Raw genomic sequence first — 25,164 nt, 5'->3', positions numbered from 1 at the left:
CTTAGCAGACTGTCTGTCAAAAGCATGAAGACATACAGAATGTCCCTTTGACCCTCTCTTTTAAGCCAGTGAATAGAATATACAGTGGTCTTTTTATCCTTTTGATTTCAGTTACTCCTGTGGAGTGACATGCTTCAGAAGGACTTGAACAAGAATCAGGAAGTCAAGCCAGGCATTTGATTTGTAAAAGCCCTTGTGACACCATTACCCACACTCTAAAAAATATTGGATTAAAAACAACCCAAATTGGGTTATTTGTAGCCCAATGGCTGGGTAAATATAGGACAGAACAAATTTTGGGCTAACCTAACCCAATAATTGTAATAATTATGTTAATTATAATCCAGCAAATGGGTTGTTTTTCAACCCAATGGATGGTTTAATTTTTTATAAAAATGCTGTGTTAATTTTATTTCATAAATGGGTTAATATTTTCAGGGTTATTTTTACCCTTTGAGAATGTCAAATATACCACATTACAAACAAATATGTCAGCATGGTATCTCCTTTATTTATAGACAAGAAGGTGTTCAGAAATGTATTGCTAGAGGTGATAAAGTGGCGTTAAATATAGACTTTGAAGTAAATTACTCAAATAAGTCATATATTTAAGATGAAAACATCCAATTTTGATCAAAGGAGATGTTTAAAACATCCTAAAAATTGAGTTACCGACTTATGATCCAGTGGGCATTACAAACAAGTAAACCAAATGCATTTAATATCATGTAAACTGGACTGTTAATGCATATATTTGCTTTTTCTAGTGTGCAGTAATGGTTTTGTGGATAAATATATTGATACAAACCTTCACACTTAAAACAGATGTCTTACAAATAAGCTCATCATGTGTTAATTTTACCACACCTGCATGTCTAGTTAAGGACTTCACATTTTGTCCTGTTAGTTACAGCGTGTTAGTACTTTTAACAGATGCTGCATATTAGTACATTTCCACAAAAAGTTGTGTTTAAAAATAACACAAAAATAACACGTGTTGTTTATACTTTTGTCCCTACAATTGTCCTAAAATGCAATTTGTTTATATGCTAAAATTCTACTAAAATGCTCACGAAGTAAACAAGTGCATGAAATTCAGCTGACATGTATTAAAATCATTTAAACATTTGACAGATGTAAGAATTTGAGTTGATGCATCTTCTTACAAATCCTCCTGCCATCTAGGAAGACAAGAGTTCCCACTCCCTTCCATTTGAAAAGCTGTAAAAGAGCAAAAAGAGTGTTGGTTGGTTAGTGGCTAGCTACAAAATATGGACAAATGCCTTTGGGTATCAACTGAAAAATTACGTTACAGAATCCCAAATTGTGTAATTTTGCCTTTAGCACCTCACCGCCAATTTTTTTGCACAACCTAATTAAGTCAACCAACATTACAGAGATAGTGGAAAGCATTACAACCTACTGTAACCCACAACCTCTCTTTTTGTCACATTAACCTTATGAAGAACCTTTGGCCTCGACATTACTGAGTTAGATAAGCTCCATTAGCTACTGACTGTCTGCGCCTGTTAACCAGCATTAACATTCACAGAATAAGCATGGCCCTAACCCATTCTCCTATTGCTAATTACTACAGCTTGCCTTGTCCAAAACACTTGGTAAGTGTAGCTAAGGTTAACCCACTCTCTGTATTACATCATGGTGAACAGCTTTAATGCTACGTATATCGTTAACTCTCAAAAAGTTAATGGGAATATCTAACATTACCGTGAGCTGTATGCTAAAATAATGTTATCAACTCAGGTGAGCATCTAGGTTACCATCATTCATCGCTACTGTTATTGGCGACCGCATCCAGCTAGCTAACCCTTACTCGGCGCCTCAGATAAGATGCAGACCCAGAGAATTATAGAATAACCTTAGTCCATATTACACAGCCAACATAAACATAAAACACACTTGCTGACTTACTGTTTTACAGTGAATACATTTTCAAGAGCTCCCTGCCTAAATATCACAAACTCGGCCAGGCATTTTCAGCAACATTAACGCTAAATAGTGATGAACACTAACTTACCTGTGGTCATTTGGTTTCCTTCATTGTCTCCATTCTCAATCAAAAGGTCAAAGCAACGACCATTCACTTTGAGGTGAGATTAGGTTTGAATGATGATGTCAGTAGCGCAGACTGCAACATGACTGAACAATAATTGAACACGTATTGGTCATTCATGTTAAATATTTGGATAATTTAACACAACATGTTTTGAAATAGTATTAACACAAAAGGTGTGTAGGATCCTTTCTGAGGGTGTTTCTCCTAATAAATCTAACAGTCTGTCCATGTGAAAACCACCACCACCACGTGAGGCGAATTCAAACAGTCCACGCTGAGCAGGGTGGTAGGGGTGCATTGATTCAACTGTCAGTGAAAATGACCCAGCCATTAACCCAGCAGTGGGGTTACACAAAACTACCCAAAAACTACCCAAGACTGAGAAAATAGCCAAATTAAATAAACCAAAAGGCTCAACCCTGCATTTGGGTAGAACAAATAACTCAGCATTTTTTAGAGTGCAGTAAGAGAAGGAGAAGAGACCACACAATGGGTCTTCAACCTGCCTCAGCATTGTAGATTTACCTGACAGAATCTAACACCCAAACACACACTGATTATAAATTCTCTAGCTTGACTCTTGACCTCCCTGGCATCTCACAGAGCTAGAAAGTAGATTGTCTATGCTGGTGATGAGTGATGGCTCAGTAACACAGAGGACACACAGGACTGTGTGGCCAAACATCAGAGGGAGCACAGAAAGGGTTGCATGCAATAATACAATCCTTAATGCTGCTCAACAACCACTCTGAGTATCCTTGTCCTCTGTCACTGACATTGAAATTATTGTTTTCCAGTGTTCCTCTGTGAGGTTTTTTCTATTTTAATCTGGCCTATATTGCTCTCTTTGCCTCCCCACTGTCCTTCCCGTCTTCTCGGACCCTACAACACTGCAGTGTGAGATTTCCTTAGATGCTGACAGGCTAGTGAAAAACATCCCTCTCCAGCAAGTAGCTGAACATCTGTCTCCATAGTGTTGTGGCTCTGGCTCTGACGTCTGCAGATGGGGTCCCAGTGGGTGCTGAGAGCTATGCTATCCAAAAGGCCAGGGAAAACACGGCAGTAATCAAACTCTAAAATTAATATATAAACTTTATATCTATCTACCTATCTATCTATCTATCTATCTATCTACACACACACACACACACACACACACACACACACACACACACACACATATATATATATATATATATATATATATATATATATATACACACACACACATACAACACATAACCTTTACAAGTGGCTAAACAGCAAATCAGCTATATTATGATAACTGCAGGTCAACCATTTTTAGGAATTGTGCCCTCTTCTATAATAGAGTTAATCAGTTCTCCATCACCACTAATGTTGATATTTTATACAAGTTGATTAACATCTATTTAATTACAATTTGACATGTAATGTAATGTCAGTTTTTTTTAATGTATTTTATTATTTTCTGTTGGAAAAATTTAAACATTGCAATACCAGTCTACACTGTAGTACTGTAGTACTGAATTATGTCAGCAATTGGAAGGCATTTCTTCTGAGCGCATTATTATTTATTGATTTATTTTACTTATAAAGTAGGTACATAATGTTTGATGTGTATAATGTTTTATGTATATTGCTAGTGACAGAATCTTTAAGTCCTTACTGTTGTATGTCAGCAATAAACACAAGACTGACACTAAACATGCAGGATTAATGGTATGGGGTGATAACATCATCCCTGACCTTTGGTCAGACACCCTTCTCCTTTCTTCCAGGACAGGCCTATGGTCTTACTGAATTAATTCAGGCCTGAACTCTGGATGAACCTGGTCAGTGGAGAGGGTGCTGACAGTGCAGTGCTGCTGGGGCAAGAACTGTGCAAACCCAACACCCTGAGTAAATATTGGACAAGTCCATCAGATGATCAAGAGAATGAAAATGGGTTGTCAAGTCCCCATAAACTTTCTTTTCTTTTTTCCTTTCTTTTTAATAATTATTTTTAATGTTAGTTTCAACTAGTTTACATTTATATTCATAGTAACTTTTGTACATAAAACAAAGACACATGTAATGCTGGAATGCATGGCACTGTGTGATAACACTTCAAATAATTTCTGTAATTTCTACTATAAAATACTGTGTTCGGACCAGTATATGTTTTACAGTTCAGTACTGCAGTCTGCCTGGCATTCTGGGAAAATATTAACAGTATTGGCAGATTGTACCACATCAAAGGACCTTAGTGTATAACTGCAGTAACACTGCTGTGGCTATATTGTAACAACACAGTTCAGTATCATTAATTCTACAGCAAAACCTGGCACCAAAGCATTTAGCTTAGGTATCAAAGGAGCCCGCCTAATTTATCTGATTTGTCTATCATTTCTTCCATTATTTTGTAATCCTAGGCTTTGATTTTGATGGGTTTTATAGAAATATCAATTTCATAACAACCCGCCATAACACATTGCAAACAACATAACAGCAACAATGCTGTGAATATTAACTACTGTGAGTACCTGGCAGTTATGCTGCCATTATTTTATCTACAAAGTCATTTTTAAGTAAATAACATTGCTTTAGAATAACCACTGTGCTCAAACAATTTGTTTCTGTTAAAAAAAAATTGTGAAGTCAAATATTGTGGGTTTTTTATTGTGTACAAAACTATCCTGCATAGAGTGCATCTTTACTGGACTATTCAACATTGGTTTGAAATGTTTAAAATATGAATATTGGCTAAATCGTGATGCAGTGATATCAAAACCTAAACTGATTGTTATTATTAGTCTTTATAAAGCTAAAAGTTCTACACGCAGAGTACATGTGGAACTGATTAATCTTGAAATGTTGCAAAATGAAAGGAAAATGTGAAAATTTGAAACATTGATCCCATAGCATGGTGCAGTGGCAAATATGAGTAAAACTGGAAGACTATTCAGGGTTATATCAGTGAGCAAGCAGGAGTGTTTACATATTTAGAAGTCCTGCAGGCACAGTGAGGTGAAAAGGTCATAGGAAGCCACCTGGGGTGTACTGCAACATTCCTCTTGTCAAACTATACATACTGGGGTAGCCTTGATTTAAATTAACCCCATTGTATTGTCATGTCCCTTAACAAAAGACACTATCTTTTATTAGAGCGTAATAGCCCTCATAGCTTCTAAATATAAAATAAAAAAAACACACAAAATCAGTGTGCGTTGTCACTTGACTAATAGACACACGAATTTCAGAAAAATAAAACACTTTTATTCAGTTTTTACTACTTCATATGTCAGACGAATACTGTGCTCCTATACATGTGAACACACGACGTTTTTGTCCAAAAGTACATTTCTAGTGCAAATTATAAAACTGATCATTCAAATTAGCCACGTTGTGTTGCAATGAGTTGCGACTGTTACACATCAAAGTTAAATGTATTGCACCCAATTTCGACTGTTACACATAAGAGTTAAATGTAGTACATAAAATAAACGTAGTTTTTGGCCATTTACATAGCAGTAACATGCACCATCACCGAGCAAAAATATCTTACAGAGACAAAAATTGTCGAAACCCGGATTTGTTTTTTACATTTGGTCTGTAACAGAAAAATAAGTTAGGGAGATGTCCTCAGCAACAGAAGGTTGAAACAGGCAAGTTCTTTTGCAATGCAGGTATAAAACTTTCTAATAAAATTTTCTAATTTCACACCACAAGCCGCGCTGAATAGGAGGACACAGTGGTGTACAATATGGCTTATTATTTAGAACTGTAATATGCAGTGTGTGTGGCATTATTATGTCCTCAGTTGCCACTCGAAGAGTCTGAGATCGGAGATGCAGCTGGAGATGGGGTGGTGGAGCTGTTTGTGTTGTGTCCAGTAGCGCAGTCTGTTGCTCGTTTCATGGCCGGTACAGTTCCTTCTCTCTCGCGTTTCTTCTGTTTCATTCTGCGATTCTGAAACCAGATTTTAACCTGTGTCTCGTTCAGCTCGAGTGTAGCGGCCACCTCGACTCTCCGCGCCCTTGTGAGGTATTTGTTAAAGTGGAACTCCTTTTCCAGCTCGGTGAGCTGCTTCGTAGTGAAATTTGTGCGAATAATACTTTGTTGTCCATGGCTTCCGTATTCAGTGACCTTAACTGTGAGGAGGGGGAACATTTCGTATTAATCAACAGCAATAAATCCACATGTTCAAAATTCAACAAGCAGATTCCTCTGACATGACATTATCTTGTGAGATGGGATACGGATGAATAAACATGGTTCAACTGACCTGTCTTAGGCGGGTTCCTTTTAACTTTCATCCAATCGAAGGTTTGTGCTTGGTTGGGACTGTTCTTTGAATCACTGTCATTATGGATTAGGCCGGAATATTTGCTGTACGTGCCGTAATGGTGTTGCTGCTCTTTCTCTCCGTAGGGATATGATGGATATTGACTGACAGGGATTTCTCCTGGCCTGCAACTAGACTCGGATGCTGTCCCACCGTTGTTTCCGATGTTTAGCACAGAAAAGCCAGGGGACGGCAAATACATGTGCTGTTCTCCCTGATTGAGAATGGCCTGATGGCTGTAGTCCAGGTGAGATCGGCTCTGCTTGCCGTAGTTTACTTGCTGGCCTGTTGTAACAAGATCCAAATTAATGTGGCATGGCTGGGATGCCTGGTGCGCATAGTTCATGCCTTGAGTTTCGTGCGGCGCCGGTGTAAATGAGTTCCCTCCAACTGGCCGCCCCTCAGCAATGCAACTATTAGTGCTCCCACAAGCACTTTGAATGTACTCTTGATCCAGGCCGAAACATCCAACTTTTGAATTTAAGTGGTTAGGTCCACGGCTGTAAACAGTGTAATCTATGTACGAATTCATTTTCGATTCTCCAACAGTAATTGTTTAAAGAGGGCCAATAAAAGTCGTCGTGTTACCCTAGTGCCCTACCACCTCTAAGCAGTATGTCAAACCTCAAAAGTTCTGTCGGGCTACATATCAACTGACTGACAGATCATGTGACCAAAACTCTACCAATAGTGTGCGATCTACAGAGGTAGTTTGGGCGTTGCGAGTGTCCATCAAGTGAACTCGTATTTACATGACAAACACATGAATGGCACCTTCTCATCAGTCAGATAAACGCACACACTAGCAGGGTATGCCTGTTTTATTACAGCAATTAAAACAGTTTTACGACTTCACGATATTTTCTCTAGAGAATTTGATTGCAGAGAAGGCAATATATCATTTATGGATAGAAAGCCAATCAACCTGGTCAAGAGTTTTCTTGTTTATGGACAACAATGTTTCACAGAACATTGAGTTCCAACCTGCATAATTATAAACATTTAACTCATAGAGGCCTATTTTCTTGTTTTTAAGAAAACCGAGAAAGACTGTTGAGTGATAATCGATCTTTCAAGTGACACCAAGAGACACCAACATCATTTTGAATGGCAAGACAAGGAAAGTATTTAAAGATCCAAGATGCAATGTGTGCTCAATTAGATGATTGTATTTTTTTTTTAACAGTAAATATAGTTCCCAGATGACTAAACGAAAACACTAAGGGTGAACAAACTGGAAATTAACACATTCGTTTTTATTGCATGTAGGTCGTAAAAATATTCAAAATTACGTATATTAACACCACACGGGCTCACCCCAAGTAAATAGTCTAGCTAATGGGAGAAATTATTTTGAAAACTATATTTACATATTTGCAATTTTTAAATATTTTTAATACCATCCTGCATTACACGAAGGGTCATTACACTATTAGAGCTGGCATACCTACTGTTACACAAAACCTTGTTTTATGTGAATGTTAGAAGTGATATTAAAGAACAGCCAACCGGTCTGTTTTTGCAAATAAAGTGTGGGTTCGGATGGTTGATTGCTTTCATTGTTCACTTGGGTAAGTTAGGGGCCATGCTCTGTGATTTAGACTTGCTCTTTGCTGACCAGCCATATTATGAGACCTATGACTAAGCCTGGGCGTTTGGGGCTCGGAGAATGCTAGATAATCCTCACAATTACCCTCAGTATTACAGAAACAGCCTTGGCTACTAAAGGTGAAACCAGTTCTATCATTTAGCCTTCTAAAGTATTGGTCATTTGTAGGTCTGTGCTTTTGCGCGTTAGACCAATGACCCTCGGAATTTCTGAAAACCTGGCTCATACAGCATGCATTATTTCGAGCATTGCTAACGGACAGGGGATTCATGTAATTCTCTGTAGGTGATTTAAGTGAAGCACTAATGTCCATTTGCAAGGACGTCGGAAGACGCGCATTCGAAGGATGGGGCGAGACGGTTTCTTTCAACTTTGAGTCTTTTTTATGCCTCATCCTGCGGTTCTGAAACCATATTTTGATCTGTCTTTCGCTAAGCTTCAGTAGGTTGGCCATCTCGAGGCGCCGCAGTTTGCCTAGATAGTGATTAAAGTGGAACTCTTTCTCCAGCTCCAGCAACTGATTGCTGGTGTACGACGTGCGCGTCCTTTTACAGCCACCTGAGCCATCCGGGCGGCTCTCTGCTGCAGAGGAAACGAAGTAAGAAAGCATTAACTGCAATCAAAAGAAAAAATAACTACATATACAGACATTTCAATCACCAATAATTCCTTATCCGTATGCCTTTTTGTTATTTTTGTAAGTGTGAAAAGTCCAAGGAAAGAGCCCTGAAATCCAATTCTGAGAGCCATGTCCTGCACCCAATATCCCTGATCCAGCCATTAACATGCTTTAGAATTAGCTAATTATTTCACTCAGGCGTATTGAATGTATGGCGATCATTTGAAGGTATGCGGTGTCTCGCTGTGATTGTTATAATGATAATGATACGTTTTGTAGCCTTCGTTGATTTCCATTTACAGTATAGCCTACTACAACAAACCGAATGTACCCACCACCGATGGATGCATCGCAGGAGCTGGGATTTTTCTGCTTGATTTTTTTTATAGACTCTGTCATCCAGGGGAAGAACAGCTTGCCGTCAATAGTAAGGTCCCTGATTGAGGAGCTGTGAGGTTCTCCTGTAGGGGATAGGAGGGGTGATTCTGTATAGTTTCGATAAAGTTCACTTGTAGTGCAGTGCCGAGAGTCATCCATGGCAGCCTTCGGCAATGAGCAAGCATTCATCTCTTGGTCGTTTTCCCGCAGTGCCACAGAGAGTGAAACTTGTGTCGTATCACTGTATCCAAATGTGTCGTCACTCTTAAACGAGTCACTGCCCAATAATGAGGTGTTGATGTTGTCCGTCTTGTTCTGCATTGTGTAGACCTTCTGGCTAAACTTGCGTCACGTGACAGATTCGTTACAGAGGCTTCTTGGTGGGAGACCTAAAAGGTCGCAACAAGGCATAGTATGAATGAAGTCACAAAAATCCATCTCACGACTGAACAAGCACATGACATGGATATAGACATTTTTGTTGCAAATAGCGTACTAAGTAGCCTACAGTATTTTAAAAAATATTCTACAAACGAAATAAAGACCAGTAATGTGATGATGATAAAAATACCATGTGCTTTTTGAAAATAAATAAATGAACAAATAATAGAATGAATAAATTAATTATCTTATTTCACAATCGAAACATCATAATTCCTGGTCAAGCTGGAACTGATAAAATATGATTTACGAGTCAAAAAGCCAACAAGGACTTCAGGTACACGTGACAAGTATGCATAAATCATGAACAGCCTCCCTAATTTAAAACCGTATAACAATAATCAGCGGGCATGTTTTCATTGACAAGAACTGCAGTTTACAAACATTGGGTATATTTTATAGCTTATTAAACAAAACTTCTGTCAAATCAATAGCTAAATTTAAATCGAAATAGAAAATCACGTTTTAAATCAATAAATATTAATAATAATAGCCTAGATACTAAAGGAAAATCAGGTTTAATTGATAATGTAATTTAAAATCTGTTGAATTCCTGAATATTGTAGACTGATGCCTTAATCTACAATAAATTTTCATTAATTAATTAATGCAGACGCTCAACTACACAGTGTACTTAAGTAACACGTCTAACATCAAGAATAAAAATAGAAACGTATTTAGTATGAAAATAAAAATAATTACACTGTAGACACGGTAAAGATGTGACCTCAAACTCAAAATAAATATAAATCATGTTCAAGATAATAACGAAAAATATTTATCACGACAATAGGAACAAACGGCTTTATTTAAAATCGCAAAAGCAATCACAACAAATAAGATGATTGGACAAGCAGAATTCACAGTTAGCTATTTAAAAATCGATGTTCAACAAAAATAACGCTTTTATAGGCTACAGACATAGGCCTAGGTATATTCTCAGTTGCGTTAATGGTGACAGAAGTAGTGCAGAATCGGTCGTAATGTGACAAATGGGGAAAAGAAACGCGAGAGCGACTACACTGAAGGAGGAACAAAGGCTGCTGAACTCGTCGTGAACCCGAGCTCAAGTAATATGGCGATAAATCACACGGACATATCCGCCATTCACAAACTGACTGAGTCTATATCAGTGCAGCTCGCTTATTGCGCGCCTGTAGGTTTGTTCTGAATCCACACAATCAGGCACTGTTTAGCATCATCCTTTTTTTCCTTCTTTTTTTTTTTGCTTGATCAGAACGATTATTAAATATTAGCGAAGTCTATGTGCTGTCGAATAAAAAAAGAATGATGGACGGACCTTTGTTATTGTAAACTTCATTATCTAACTGCCTGTTCCTTGAACCTTGCCATATAAGGATACAACGTTTTAATTTGACAATGGTTTAATTTCCCAATCTCTTCTGTCCCATCTGGGATAACTGGAATGGGAAAACTCTTATAGCAACAACCAATTTATACATCTTAGTTAAATCAATTCAATATAACAATCTCTTCGCCTACTCACCAGCCAACTCATCCGCCGGAAACCTTGAGGAGAACCTCAGAGAGATATGGTACCTAAAAAATAGAGAAAGAAATCGTTAATCACATCATCCATTCAAAATATTCATCAAACAATGTCTCTTTTTTACATAAAAAAAATATTTGTAGGAACAAGACTGTAACGTATTGAATGAATGGAAATTAACATGAGTACGCAACCTAGATACATATTATGGAAACACACTAAACTTGTATGCCTATTGAAGAGCACAAGACGGTAGAAATGTAGAAATGCGTTGTCGCTCATGTCGGCTACTTTCAACTCCACACCCTAAAGCATAGGCTGGAAATAGCAGATCGTTAGATAGCCAAACAGCCGAGAGGGGAGCAAATAACCTCAGCACAAGAGCTGACCCAGGCAAATAGTGCTGTGTCTCAGAGTAAGCAATCGATATAAATTGAACTGCGAATCAAACAAAAATTAAGCAAGATTAGGAGGCTGTTCTAAAGCACTATCGACGAACTGGACAAAATAAAAAAGCTACCAAACCCTCTTCTTTAATCAACACAAGCAAATATTTTGACAAGGCAATGCCCCTTTTGTTTACACTAATACCAGCTGTATGACATTATCTGATCTCTTTGTCTCCACATTCCATATTTTAGAAACATGTTTTGTTTATTTTAATTAGCAGTTAATCTGTGTTTTCAAATGAAAGAATAGGGCTATCACATTTTCTGCATTATCATTGCATTTATATTGATAAGAGATTTATAATCTTGGGACCTGCCTGTTCAAGGTTTTAATACCACAACTTGATGTTATAATAACAAGCCCCTTCAAGCAATTTCTAGTGGTATAATTGAGTAATTTTACTGTATTACAAAATGACAGCAAACGGAGATGTCAGTGTTAAGTGATTATACGTCTTTCAAATAAAAATGTAATTTTAGTAGAACAAAATTGTGACCCTGAAAAAATCAGTCAACATGATGTTAAAGTGTTAAACCTGTCTAAATTGTCTATGTCGAGAGTCTGCTGTAATTGCCCTCTATAGTGGAGGTCTTCAGATCAATTCCTTATTAGACAGGAGGCCTTTGATCCCTCAAGTAAATCTGATGTGTTCTGTTCTCTTGCACCCACACTCCTTGAGCAGATGGGTTAATATCTAACCAATGCAATCATAACGGTATAGTTTGGGTACTGCAATCCCCTTCTCACTTGCATATCAAAATATTCAAAATTCACATCATCCACTGTCCATCAGTTAGCCCTTAGCCTACTGGATGCCACTGTCTATCTAAAACCCACTCCTCACGTTTAAAGAGTTTTATTAGTTTCCTCCAGTACTGGTCTACTGGTGGTCCCTTAAATCATACTGGTCATTGTACACTAGTAGTGACATGGGCCACTGGACATCAGAATTCTACAGTCTCCCCTTGACTATTCCTATCTGCACCATTTTATATCTCTATTTTTCTCTATTATCTCCATCAACTTTCCTCTTGTTGTTTCTGTTTTCTTTTTTTTCTTTTTTGTTTGTGATCTTGCAGAGTGGAATGAAAAAAGGACGTTATGCTGGGTTTGTATCTGAGCTTTCTATCTTTAGGTATATCATGGATAGTAAGAAATTAAACTGCATTGCTTTCATGCATAACCTGTCAATGTTGACAGGTAAGCCTAACAATTATTATTATTAGGTTATTTCAGATACAGATTTGTGATGTCAGATGCAGTTATCCTGTTGATTAAGTTCACGTTCAAGGTTATTCATGCTAGCGTCCTATACAAATAACATGCAGGTCACCTGACCTGTGTATTTTTTCCCCTGGAATGTAATGGGGGTTTCTCAGAATTTCCCTCAGTGACAACCGAGAAACTGTCCGCTACTCTCCAAAATCACGTGTTAAACATGTGATTCCTTTAAATGTATTCATGTCTTTTCTGCTTTTAAAGCTATCAACTGCACCAGCATTTTATAGTCTATATCTTATTAGAACATGCAGTTCGACATACACCTCTCTCTTGCTAAGTGGGCAAACCCAAAATAGCCGTTATAAAAGTTATATATACAGCGACGGATTTCCTAGAGGTCTAATATATTATATATTTTTAAATAGACTGTTTGCATACATGCATGGGAAAATTCAATTACGTACCTGCGCTGCAACATTTTTCGCTTTTATCCTTTTTATCAGAGGGGGGACTCGTGATGACAAAAATTTGTATTCGGTGCAAACACTCTCACACCTGTTTTTCAGGCACACATTTGTTGTCACCTGAAAAGAAAAAAGCGAGAACTTTGACCTGAATATTAATTTCAGAATTTTATATATATATATATATATATATATATATATATATATATATATATATATATATATATATATATATATATATATATATACTCAGCTAGGTTAAAACATCCTATCCCTAGTGAACCAAAACGTGCAGGTAAAATTTAAAGAAGACAACAGAAGTAAGCAACACTAAAATCTAAATAGAAGGGCAACCTAGAATACTAAAGGGCCAAGTCTTAGATAGAGCAGCATCTTCTCTATTATGCCTATTTTAGGTTGGTTATTGGCTGTTTGGTCAGCAAGGCCCGTATCTTATCTTGTCAATATATATGAAAAAAATGCATTACCAGCCCAGCAAGTTTCACAATGGCTCCTTAGAAAAGAATAAAATTACATTTGGCTTGCATTTGCATTTCGCTGGATTTCAAACGTGTCCTCCAACAAATTCAGCGAAACGTTTGAATAAACAAGAAAAAAATAACCAGAAGAATCCAGAATATAGTCAGTCTTCCAGTTCGATGCTGAGCTTTCATCAACTACATATTCCCCAAGACACGAATTTGCGAATAAAGATCTTTTCACACAAATTCGGATCTACAGGGTATATATAGATGACAGATATCACCATCCATTTGACTGGTATGCAAGACAAAATCAGTTAATGCTAATCGAGAGGTATAAATCTGTGACGAGTTGGTGACAAAGGAAATAAGCTTCAGTTATATTGCTGGGCTGTATGGCCAAGGAGTGTGTTCTTCCCACGGATTATAATAGGATAGTAATAGCTACAAAAGTTTTCACGATAGATATAACTGTATAATCAATGTGCTACAAAAATATCAGATAATCTGGCCACAATGATCAGTATCAGGTTACTGTCCCGATTCACTATTTTTGTTCAAATGTATTGTGTTGAGCATATTATCCGCGCAATTTATTTTCCCAGTTTTATCTTTAGAGTGGACGTATTCAGCTTTGATACACTGTTTCTTGCTCATTTCAAAGGAGATGCACACGGAGTGGCTTTGGAGAAACTAGAGATCCTTTTGGACTTATTATAATCGATTGAGGAAAAAATAAAGATAATCAAGCGAAACGTTATTGATCAGCTGCATTCAGACATGCTATATCCTCACCCTTTTATATGTTTTATTTTCTGTGGTAACTCTCTATAGCCTACAAAAAGCATAAGGTTATGGGTAAGGGTAGATTTTAGGTAGCAAAGAAACGATTCAAATCTATTCAGTTTAAATTTAAGGCATAATTATGGTTGTACAAAAGCTTAAAATTGTCACGTTATAATATTTGTATATTTTTTTCAGCTTGCCTTAACTTTACTGCAGAAAGAGTTTACGTATTCTAGTAGGTGTATTTGTTGTGAGGTGGATGAACATCTTGCAGTCGCTAGGTGACCTCAAGATGAACTCAACGGCCATTAACTTGCGCAGAGCAGTGTGGCTTAGATTCATTTGTTGGTATAGGAGCATTTTGAAGAAAAATACTCGCCAGCGTTTTAAGTCTAACTGCACTTTTACATCTTAAATACTATGCATGCTTTTTGATATACAAAAAACATAGAGCCAGTGTTGTTGGTATTGTTTTTACCAGCTCCTTACTACTATGAACTTACAGTTCATATGTGTAAGTTATATTAAGTTACAGTCTCCTTGTCTAGGATGGCCGGACCTGTTGGTATTGCCTGGGTTTATATAAATAGGATTTTCTGCAACAAAATTGACGGTGTTTGAGTGAAAGAAGGACAGAGTGACTAGGACCTCGGAGTAAGGCGAGCTCTGCTGGTCATGCAGAAGCGTTACATCAGTCATGGGCAGCGTCTAAACCAGACTGGCACTGATTTAGTTTGGACTTTTTTTGCAATATTTAATAGGTTTTGCATGAAATATAAAACAATAAGTTATTTATGGACATCAGATAATTTTACGTATAGACAGTGATCCGACAGTATACGATAATTCATTGAATGTTTCGATTAAAAATTATTTTATTTTTGGCCCATGAAGTAAATATGAATATGGACAATATGACAAGAATTCAAAGGTTTCTAACGAACTTCAATATATGTGATGGAAGCCTATATATCCTAAGCCTGCATTTGTTGTAATGGCAGCTTGGCACTGTGTGTGTCTCTGTGTTCAGCACTAGTCTCATGACCTCGCAGTGATCCCTTCCCCATGAATAATTGATGAGAACAGCGCACAGATTACCCCTATCAATATGCAAAACACATTATAGGAGTACAATGAGACTTTAATAGTTATGAATCACGCAACCGTGTTTATCGGGAGAAATTTGGCACAGTTACATCATGTATTCAATCCATTCAGTTTGATCAAATTTCGCAAAAAATACAGCAAAACGATTGCATTTATCCTCTTCCACATTGTCGAAATAACAATGGGCAAATAAATAAAAATAAGTTTTGTTCGTGCCTTATTAATTCTATTTTGAGTATTTAATTCTGTTTTGCTTACACGGTCGTTTACGTTTTGGTTTTTTGTAGAGAAAACTAACGAGTTAGGATAAAGGAATTTAATACCTGGTGAAACGTGCATTCATATTTCTTCAACGTATATGGATAGTTTATTTACAAAGATGAGGGTGGCAAATGTTGACATAAATAATGTGCACACACACACACACACACACACACACACACACACACACACGCACACACACACACACACACACACACACACAAATATATATACTCACATATATGATACAAATGATATCCGCAGCACTAAAGTAAAACTTGCATAGCCTCACAAAGAATCTTATGACAGAATGTTAATCAAAATATCTTTGCTATTCCCCCTTAATTAATATCTAAAACACCCAACTCCTTGCAAACTGACAATTAATGAATGGAGGGAAACTTACTCTGAAACGTCTTGCCCCAATCCAACAGAAAAATAACAGTGAGTAGCCATGTGAGTGTATGACATTTTGAATGGTTGAAGGTAACTGACTAAGAGCATATCACACACCGTCCACAACCTTTAGAATCCCGCTGAAGCAGTGAAACCGTCACTTTCATTCAAGAATGTGAATTATGTTGCACATTGTCAACCCCCAAAACCATAAAAGTAACTTTATGGACCTCACGTGACTTGTTTAGCAATACAGAGAAGGACCTGTCTATGTTACAGACTGGACTTGGCGAAATTAAATCACTTAGGGAAGTCGAGGCTGTATTTCTGATGTAATAACTAATACAATATATAAATTACTCCTAAGACCCATACTTCCACTGATTTGACCATTTAAGAGGTAAGTTCACAGGTTCAGTAATTATTGGACACATGCTGTAAAAAATCATGTTAGGTGTGATATCTATTTTGATCATTATAATATGCCAATGATATGGCAATATGTGCGAAAGTGTGTAAGATTAAACGACTCGGAATCGAACGAAATACTGCGCCATATGGTTCCATGTCAAGGTTATAACTCACACATAAAAGCTTGTGATTTTAGCCTAGTCTGCTTTAGCCATTGGTAGGCCTACATAGATTACGAAGATTATATTAATACGATAATAACTGTAAACTATGAGTGTTTGAATTGAACGAGAGTGGTGACCCACTGTTAAGGTAACTGGTCCCAAAAGTGCAATGATGTACAAAGAGACACTAAAGCATCTTGAGACTAAAAGAATTTTTATTTTTCAAATTAGATTCATCAACCATTTTTAATCGAGACACAAATAGAAAAAAATGCCGGCTGGCAAAAAATTCCCAGCATATCAACGTTAAAACATTTTCTTAAGCTTTTTTTTTAAACACGGAACATTCACCACTCACATTGTACAAATAAAATATTGGTCACAACTGTACATCAAACATATTTCACTCGTCATGGACACAAAATCCTGTCCAGAAATGTTTAAATGCAACATAAAGTACACAAATGTAGCCTAAGTGCGAATATAGAGGATTTCTTTTCGCAATGTAACAATCCTATCCAAGAACGTAATAAACGCGGCACAAGCATAAATGTCCTGCAAAACTGGAAAACAGTCTACATTGACGTCCCTATACAAGTTCATAAGAATACAACAAAGTTTTTTTTTTTGACTAGATGATATAGGTAGTTCGCGTTGATACTGTACAATATTCCTTTTACATGTTTAAAGTTGCGCACAAAGAGCTTACATGGAACATGCTTTCTTCCACGAAAGTATAAACTTGATACGTAGCATTTACACTTAATTTACGGCGGCTGTTAACTGTAACCCTATGGCATATGGTATAGAACAATACTCAACGGTTGACAATTCGTGTTACACCAGTCACACAGAGAAATGACGCCTGATAATGACAAGCAGAAAGGTGCAGTGCTATAACAGTAGTTGAAGATTCTCAACCAATTCAATCAGTTTTGAAAGGCGCTTCCTCCCGTAGCAAGACTCATACTTTTCAGCTTGTTGTCCTTTTTCCATTTCATCCTCCTATTCTGGAACCATATTTTTATTTGCCTCTCGGTGAGGCAGAGAGCGTGGGCTATCTCTATCCTCCTCCTCCGGGTCAGATACCTATTGAAATGGAACTCTTTCTCCAGCTCTAGCGTCTGATAGCGTGTGTAGGCAGTTCGAGCCCGTTTCCCATCAGGTCCAGTCATATCTATGGCACGGACAAGGACAAAAAAGAAAATACCCTTTAGTTATAATAGCAACAAAAGATCGAGAGTGCTACACTCCAGAAACACTACACTACACTCGCACCTACACTAGCATCAATAAGATTATGGAACATAACATCTTAAAAGAACTCTAAGTCGTTTTCCAGTTCTGTTTTTACCACTTCGTAGGTTGTCTCGAACCAATAACCTGTTCCATGCATGTTATGATTTTTTACGCTCTCATCCCAGTTGCAAATATTAGTCTATTTGTTCTATCTAACCTTCTACATAGCCTGTAAATGTACAGGGAAAAACGAAATATAGAGGAACTGTTTATGTGTAACTATAATACGATATATTATCTAATTCATTTATATTAAACATTTTGCATGGGTTATTTTTATTGACTACATCTTATGGCTTCTGTTTTGCCAACTTTGGAAACAAGATGACATTCATTCAGTAACATTAAACCATCTATAATTCAAAGCAATAGAAATGTTTATACCGTGGCTAATGTGAAGTTTCCGCATCCATGGAAAGATTTGTGGCGTTTGGCCGTCCCCGGGTGTTGTAGTGGAAGGTGCCGCGGGCTCTTGTTTCTGCGTGCGTGGAGTGGCATGGTTAGCTTGCGCGCCTTCCTCCGGCTCCGAAGAGACATTTGCTTCGTCCGTTTCTGCAAAGTGTGTGTTGTTGCTGCTGAGATTGCTGCTGTTGGTGATGAGTGCACTGTTGCCCCCGGTCGTGGTCTGGTCAGATGAGCCAGAGGTGCCTTTTAGGTTGAGACTGTCGCTGTTGGTGCAGGGAAGGGCATCTGGAGAAGCAAGCGAGCAGCTCGTTTGACGGTACCGGGTGTCCGTGCCCGGGTTCTGGAAAGCACGGCCGTTATCCCCAACCGTACCGAAGTGGGCATTGTTGTTAGAGCGATTTACACTAAGGTCGATCCCATTGTAGGTGTAACCGAAAGAGCCGGAATGCATGCCCGTAGAGTCCCGGTAAGAACCGTTCACTGCGCCGTTAGTCCCATAATTTAGCAACTGATAGTCGGACCCATTCGGATAGCGCCCTGAGAACGAGTTTAGAAAATAGGAGCTCATTTGGATATTCTTTAAAAACGGTCTCGATGAGCAGATCTCGGTCGTTAAAATCCTGCGCAGCCCAATTTATGATGTAAAAATGAATTATAGCAATGCACTGTACTTCGTTTTTGCCAAGTATGTGGCCAAATATGGGAGCGCGTTAGGGCATCACGTGCCTTTGTTGACCAGTCGTAAATTCTCTCTGATGACTTCAAGAGGTAATTCATGCTCTGTGGTTACAAATGATGACGAAATGATGATCGTTAGATTCAACTCAATGGTGCCTCCCCGCTGCGCACTGCATCCCATCTTAGCAGAGGGCGTCACCTACCGGGAGAACTGCAAAATGCCCAAACACCTGCACGTCTTTTTCAGATCTCAGTGGCACGCCACTTCACAAATATTTGAAAGCACATTCTTTGCAACGTATCAATACAATTCTAAAAAAAAAAATCGTTATTGTATTTTTTCCTTTATCTGTAAGAAACTGAACGTGCCCACTAAGGTATTTACAATACATAGAAAACTTCTGACGGAAGTGCAGCCGTGGCCTCTCATATTTCACTCATATTCTGCAAATGTCCAATGACAAAATTATTTTTTTAAAGGATGATACACACTGCTCAAGTATTACAAATTAATCGAGTTACGTAAATTGTACTGATTTCAATGCAACCAAACCACGGTTTAAAGTGACGCTCTCGCGTCTATTCTACGTTAGAGATTCGTGTCTTCTGTATCATACATCTGAAATACTTGGAAGACTTGTTGTATTTTATCCTAATAATACCATTGGTTTTGACATTTCAGCACACACAAGTAAACAGTCGTGGTTAAGCATGTTTTATTGACAAAATGGCATTGCTAACAAAGTTCACTATTTTTTCAGTGCATCCACATACACAAACGTAACAAACAAAATAAATTACACACGAGAACGTTTAAATACACGAATGTCCAACATGGCCGCAGTAAAACCTGTCATCCTTAGCCTTCACTATAAACCCGTTCTAGGTTGTGGAAGCAAGAGTGAAAATTCAGCCATTCATTTTATGCCAGGCAATAAAATTGGTCTAATGGCGGAAAATAGTACACAATGGGGCGAAAATTACAGAAATTAGAAAGATGCATGTTTTACAACCCTGAGAGGGTTTCTAGCTTTTGCACTTTAACAAAGCATTAAATAGATAATCGTTTTGTTGGATAAATTCGTACATCTACATGAAAATACTATAGCCTACGTATTGTGGGTAAAAATATTGGACCTGTTTATTATTTACAACACAGTGCATATCGAAATCGTCTATCCAGTCTTTCCACCATCCTCCTCTTCGCTGGTCTTTTCAGAGTTCATTACTTTATTCTCCTTCTTCCACTTCATTCTCCGATTCTGGAACCAGATCTTTATCTGTCTCTCTGTTAGACAGAGAGCATGCGAAATTTCAATCCTGCGCCTTCTCGTCAAATATCTATTAAAATGGAACTCTTTTTCCAACTCAAGAGTCTGAAATCGAGTGTATGTCTGACGACCCCTGCGGCCAGTGGTGCCAGGAATGCCTGTCAAAAAGGGAGGAAAACACGGAATGGGTTAATACAGAGAGTCAGATGAGATAAATGAAATAAATTCCATTATTATTATTATTATTATTATTATTATTATTACTACTACTACTACTACTACTACTACTACTACTACTACTATTTATTTCATGAAAATGAACTATATTAAGTATGGAAAGACATCAATCTGAAAATTAGATGCCTCTGTCACTAACACAAGAATGAACCGATTATTTAGAATTTTTTTTGAAAGGGCAAAGTTTAGGATACCTATAGATGCACATGGGAACAATTTCAAAGTGACAGTCTGTAGACTAGTACATTTGTCCATGGAAAATACACATGTATTTTACCACGAAACCCTACAATACACTATGTTAGCAAGATGTAGACGCAGACGAGACTTACCGCTACACGAGTTCATCCTCTGCATCCACGGGTAAACAGGGGCACAGGGCTTGTTTTCGCTGTAAGAATAAGTGTCTGAAGTGTGCTCGGAGCCCTCCGTCTTGCTATGCCCCTGTGTGAGAGCCAGCGTCTCCTCCAAGCCTCCGAGAGGACACGGTGAGCGCTCCGTCTCTCTGTATATGCTGGACGCAGCGTAATCGCAAGCAGCGCCTGAGCCGCTTCTCCCGAACACTCCGCTAGCTTGCTGGTAGTACGAATTGGAGTACACTTTTTCCTGGACATTGCTCGCTCCGAACGTGGCGCTTGGATAATGTCTCAAAGTCTCGGTATATCCAGAAGAATATAACGGTAACTGATTCAGAAAAGAATCCTGTCCCCCGCCAAGAGACACGGGAAAAGTTGAGTTGACGAAGTAGGAACTCATTGGGTGGCCAATGTTATTGTGCGAGTGTTATGATTTGTTGTGTTTTATAGTCCAAGTGTGTTTTGCCATTACTTTATGTGAGGTTTGGTTTTAGCCGAAGGGGGGTGGCGAGGTGCCAATGTGAGCGAGTAGGGAAACGCACCAGCTGATCACTGTCTGACCAATCCTGAGCATCTCAGCCAATATAAGAGCATTAAGGGAGGGGGACTCATGTTGCACTGGATGGAATCCCCAGTGCATATAAAATCCCTTCTAATTCCCATATATAAACATAGGTAATTCCTATTGCAGTGATGCAAGTGCCGCTCAAAATAAAAAATATTTTGAAAAAAAGGTTAATGGGGTGGGATGGGATGGGGGGGGGGGGGGGGGTTACGGTGGCTGGGTTCCAATAATCCTCTCGACGGGCGAAAAAAATACCATGTTTTCAATGTTCGTTAGAAATATAACATAGTACATCTTTGTATACTAAATGTCAGCAAATGTCCTGCCTTTTTTGTTTACATTGCCTTGCTTCACAAATATTACTTCCTAAAGCGAATGACGAATGTTTGCTTTCACGAAAACAAAGGGTTATTATTTCTTAAATGAACTCACGAAGAGTCCTAAATTTCTTCAAGAACCTCACAAAAAAATGATGAGCATAACATCGTGATTGTACTTTTCTCTAGTTAAAAGTCAATTCAAATAATTAAAACCTTTACAGAAGGAAGAGCTTCAAAAAGTAAACACACATCAGTGACGGTTCAGTACAACGGGCATTGGAATTCGATAGCCTAATCTATTTAAGGAGCATTACTAAAAATCTATGGTCGAAGTTAAACCAGTTTTGCGATATACAATTTTATTCCTACATAAGAATCTTGTAATTTGAATTGTAGAAAAGATTTTACCTATAAATTGCCAGATATATATAAAAACAATAGCAACAAAATGTTTGTTTGGGCCGATCTGACATCAGATGTGGCATCTTAAGCACATCAGTATTAATATAACTTTATTTTTGTCAAACGAATAATCTTAATTTATTATCGAAAGTATGAAAATTGTATCAAAAATCACAGTGCGTAACCCGTGATAAAACCGAAACCACATTTTAACAACAACCTACAAAACAGGCGTAGGCCCCATTGTTTTCATCAAACGTACACCATTTAAAAAATGTTGAACTATAACCCTAAATGCTTTTTCAGTTTGTCTCTCTTTGGTTTGTCCATCTAAAAACCGTATTTTTAGCCATCTAAAAATACACAGAACCCCAAGACAAAGGGTTATCGTTTAAAAAGGCTCCAGGTAGGTTTTAAGAATCCCTTAACCATCCAAAATAGCATGAGGTTTTTTTTCTAATAGTTCATTGCCTAAAATTTGTTAATGGGCTATGCTGTTCCAAACTATCGAAGCTTTGTTTGCAAGTGATTTAATTTTAAAAATAGACTTCTGGTCAATGCAATAAGCAAACTCAGTATATAACACCGCTCAGACGTGTTTTCCAAGCAAGTATGTACTACTCAAGGTCAAACTATTATAACAGCAGCATACACTCACACACACACACACACACACACATACATGCATCTATACACACACACACACACACACACACACACACACACACAAATACATATATATATATACATATACATATATATATATATATATATATATATATATATATATATATATATATATATATATACACACACACACACACACACGTGTGTGTGTGTGTGTGTGTGTGTGTGTGTGTGTGTGTGTGTGTGTGTGTGTACATGTTTATATTTATATTATTTAAATGGACATGACAAATTAAATCACAGAACAATTCAGCATGGGCAAATTCACACAATTCTCTCGTCACTAGATGGCATCACAGAGCAGAAAATTAGGTAATTGCGCCATTACAGTAAAACACTATATTTTGTTGTTTTAGCATTGTCTTAACAAAAAAGAATCGAAGACATAAAATATTAATAATAAGCTTCATTAGGAGGTACAGAAAAAAATAACAGCCAGTCAGTGAAGGCTTCATAATGGCAAACATAATATTACTTTTTTATATTTATATATATAATTTCGTGCCTAATTATAAACTCAAAACGCCAGTAAGCTAAAGAAGGAGTAATATCCTCTGACGGTCAACTGAAAGAATATCTGCATCCTGAGATACACTGCCACAGTTGCAGCAAACCCCTTCATCGTGAATAAGCAGTAAAATATTTTTAACCAATATTACCATTATATATTGCTATATGCACGTAGATCATTTTCACTAGGAAGTGGGTAACAATGTGACCAATAATAATTCCAGGAAAATGCACCAGCAATCAGCAGAGATCAGCGCCCATCAGGAGGCTACTGTAGCCTTGATCAAACGGATTGCTCACCACACCACATCACTTTGTCTTAAGTAATCAATCATATTCAGCTGTTACAAACGTTAATCTATTGATTTCGCTGGTTGATTGGTTTTAGAAAGTCTGTATTTTAAATAATGATATAACGTAGGTCACAATTTTCTCAGAAATTCGTTTTTGGATGAGTAGCCATAAAGCCGCAGTTTAATGCGGTATTTCAGTCTGATGCTTCTTCATTGAGGTCAATAAACACAAATAGTCCTGAAAGACTATTAAATTACCTTGCGTGGCTTCGTTTACTTAGCAAACTGGAAGTCATAATGCATCCAACTACAAGCATGCAATGCCCTTCATGCTGTTTAGGGTAATCCAACGTTGACTCCAGTCTTAGCTTAAAAGCCCATTCTAACAATTCAACTGCAGTTTTGTTCTGGTTAACCTCCAGTCAAATATCTCACTCTCTTACAAGCATGCCTGTACAAGATAGTAGGCCTATCATCTCGTGGGTTACATAAAACACACACATGCACTGGTTAACATCACAACGAGCAGGAAGAACTGGAGTAGGTCCTACCTTTGTCGTTTATCATCGGCTCGCAGCAGTGCTTTCCAAATTGATCAGTTTTTTTTTCTTCGAGTCTTCTAATCCGCGTGTAATCGAGAAGAAGGTTGGATAGCCAAATACACCAAATACACGACAGATCAAACATATATTCGTTTTGTGCGTTTTGATCCATTCACTCTTCCCTGACTTCCCTGAAGGAATCGAGCTGCTACTGGCACAGTCTTGGTAAGCTCCAGCCATCTTTATACGCAATTCACTAAATTAAATTACAATTTCTAATATATAGCCTAATAGTAAGAAGGGGGGGAAACGTAAACACGAAGACAGAGCTGTTACTGACTGCGCCCTGACCAAAAGAATGCTGCATTATAACCACTTGGGAAATCATAAAAAGTTCATGTTCACAGGGAGCTGATCACGTGACCACGTCTGGCCAATCCCATCGCAGAGTCACACATAAAGTTCTACCAGAAAGTTGTAAATTTTCATAAACAACTGGGAGTTTATTGCTTAGCTCCAACAGTAGCTTGGTGGCCGCCATCTTTTTTCGTTAAAAAAGAAAGAAAATTGACTACTGGTTTTAAAAACTATTGAATTTAAAATAAGTTTGCCACAAATGTTCCCTTTTTATAAGAAGATATTCATAATGCATAATGAGTCGTCTCAAAATGAACCCACAGGAACTATTGTGCACATTCATTTTATAATGTGTAATCTACATAGTTATTCTATAGAATTATAACTAAATGCAACTGTAAATAAACCTGGTATAACGTTCAGACATTTCCGTTTAAACTGCGCTTAGATTGGTTTTGGAATGAAGCAGCAGAAACAAAAGGATGAATATTATGTCCTTTCGTTGGTGCGTTTTTGAAAGAATGTGCAGGCTCCTACAGAAAGAGAATAGACAAACGGAA

At 37.7% G+C, this 25,164-nt stretch overlaps 2 protein-coding genes and 1 long non-coding RNA gene across 8 annotated transcripts in view; 1 reads left to right on the top strand and 2 right to left on the bottom strand.

The window, feature by feature from the left end:
• Positions 1–5,294: 5,294 nt before the first annotated feature.
• hoxb1b (homeobox B1b) lies at positions 5,295–24,390 on the bottom strand. 5 transcript variants are annotated; one of them, XM_017483198.3, is made up of 6 exons: positions 24,257–24,378; positions 13,076–13,195; positions 10,938–10,990; positions 8,947–9,378; positions 6,324–6,668; positions 5,295–6,189 (listed from the first exon to the last, which is right to left on the bottom strand). In XM_017483198.3, the coding sequence occupies exons 4-6, from the start codon at positions 9,308–9,310 to the stop codon at positions 5,855–5,857; spliced, it is 1,044 nt and encodes a 347-aa protein (XP_017338687.2). In that variant the 5' UTR covers positions 9,311–9,378; positions 10,938–10,990; positions 13,076–13,195; positions 24,257–24,378; the 3' UTR covers positions 5,295–5,854. The 5 variants fall into 5 exon arrangements, with proteins under 5 accessions (XP_017338687.2, XP_053541027.1, XP_017338690.1 ...); XM_053685052.1 differs by lacking the exon at positions 13,076–13,195 and having other exon boundaries at positions 24,257–24,335; XM_017483201.3 differs by lacking the exons at positions 5,295–6,189; positions 6,324–6,668 and adding an exon at positions 6,917–8,574.
• hoxb6b (homeobox B6b) lies at positions 19,759–22,897 on the bottom strand. The gene is made up of 2 exons (XM_017483206.3): positions 20,905–22,897; positions 19,759–20,493 (listed from the first exon to the last, which is right to left on the bottom strand). The coding sequence occupies exons 1-2, from the start codon at positions 21,326–21,328 to the stop codon at positions 20,240–20,242; spliced, it is 678 nt and encodes a 225-aa protein (XP_017338695.1). The 5' UTR covers positions 21,329–22,897; the 3' UTR covers positions 19,759–20,239.
• Positions 24,341–25,164, top strand: part of LOC108273742 (uncharacterized) — a 33,159-nt gene continuing 32,335 nt past the window's right edge. For both annotated transcript variants that reach the window (XR_008397654.1, XR_001814363.2), the window contains exon 1: positions 24,341–24,472. This is a non-coding gene — a long non-coding RNA (uncharacterized LOC108273742). The remainder of the gene's footprint in view (positions 24,473–25,164) is intronic.

This window comes from Ictalurus punctatus, chromosome 13 (genome assembly GCF_001660625.3).
Source record: "Ictalurus punctatus breed USDA103 chromosome 13, Coco_2.0, whole genome shotgun sequence".
Classification (NCBI taxonomy): Eukaryota; Metazoa; Chordata; class Actinopteri; order Siluriformes; family Ictaluridae; genus Ictalurus; species Ictalurus punctatus.
The sequence above is the reverse complement of the archived record's forward strand: the minus strand, read 5'-3'. Positions and strand labels throughout refer to the sequence as shown.

What these genes read in the sequence shown, in the direction of transcription:
- hoxb1b (XM_017483198.3), bottom strand. Translation starts at nt 9,310, where the DNA reads ATGCAGAACAAGACGGACAACATCAACACCTCATTATTGGGCAGTGAC. An exon ending in CTGCGATGCATCCATCGGTG is followed by an intron (nt 6,669 to 8,946) that starts GTGGGTACATTC and finishes TTGTTACAACAG; the next exon opens with GCCAGCAAGTAAACTACGGC. An exon ending in AAGGAACCCGCCTAAGACAG is followed by an intron (nt 6,190 to 6,323) that starts GTCAGTTGAACC and finishes CCCTCCTCACAG; the next exon opens with TTAAGGTCACTGAATACGGA.
- hoxb6b (XM_017483206.3), bottom strand. Translation starts at nt 21,328, where the DNA reads ATGAGTTCCTACTTCGTCAACTCAACTTTTCCCGTGTCTCTTGGCGGG. An exon ending in GAGGATGAACTCGTGTAGCG is followed by an intron (nt 20,494 to 20,904) that starts GTAAGTCTCGTC and finishes CCTTTTTGACAG; the next exon opens with GCATTCCTGGCACCACTGGC.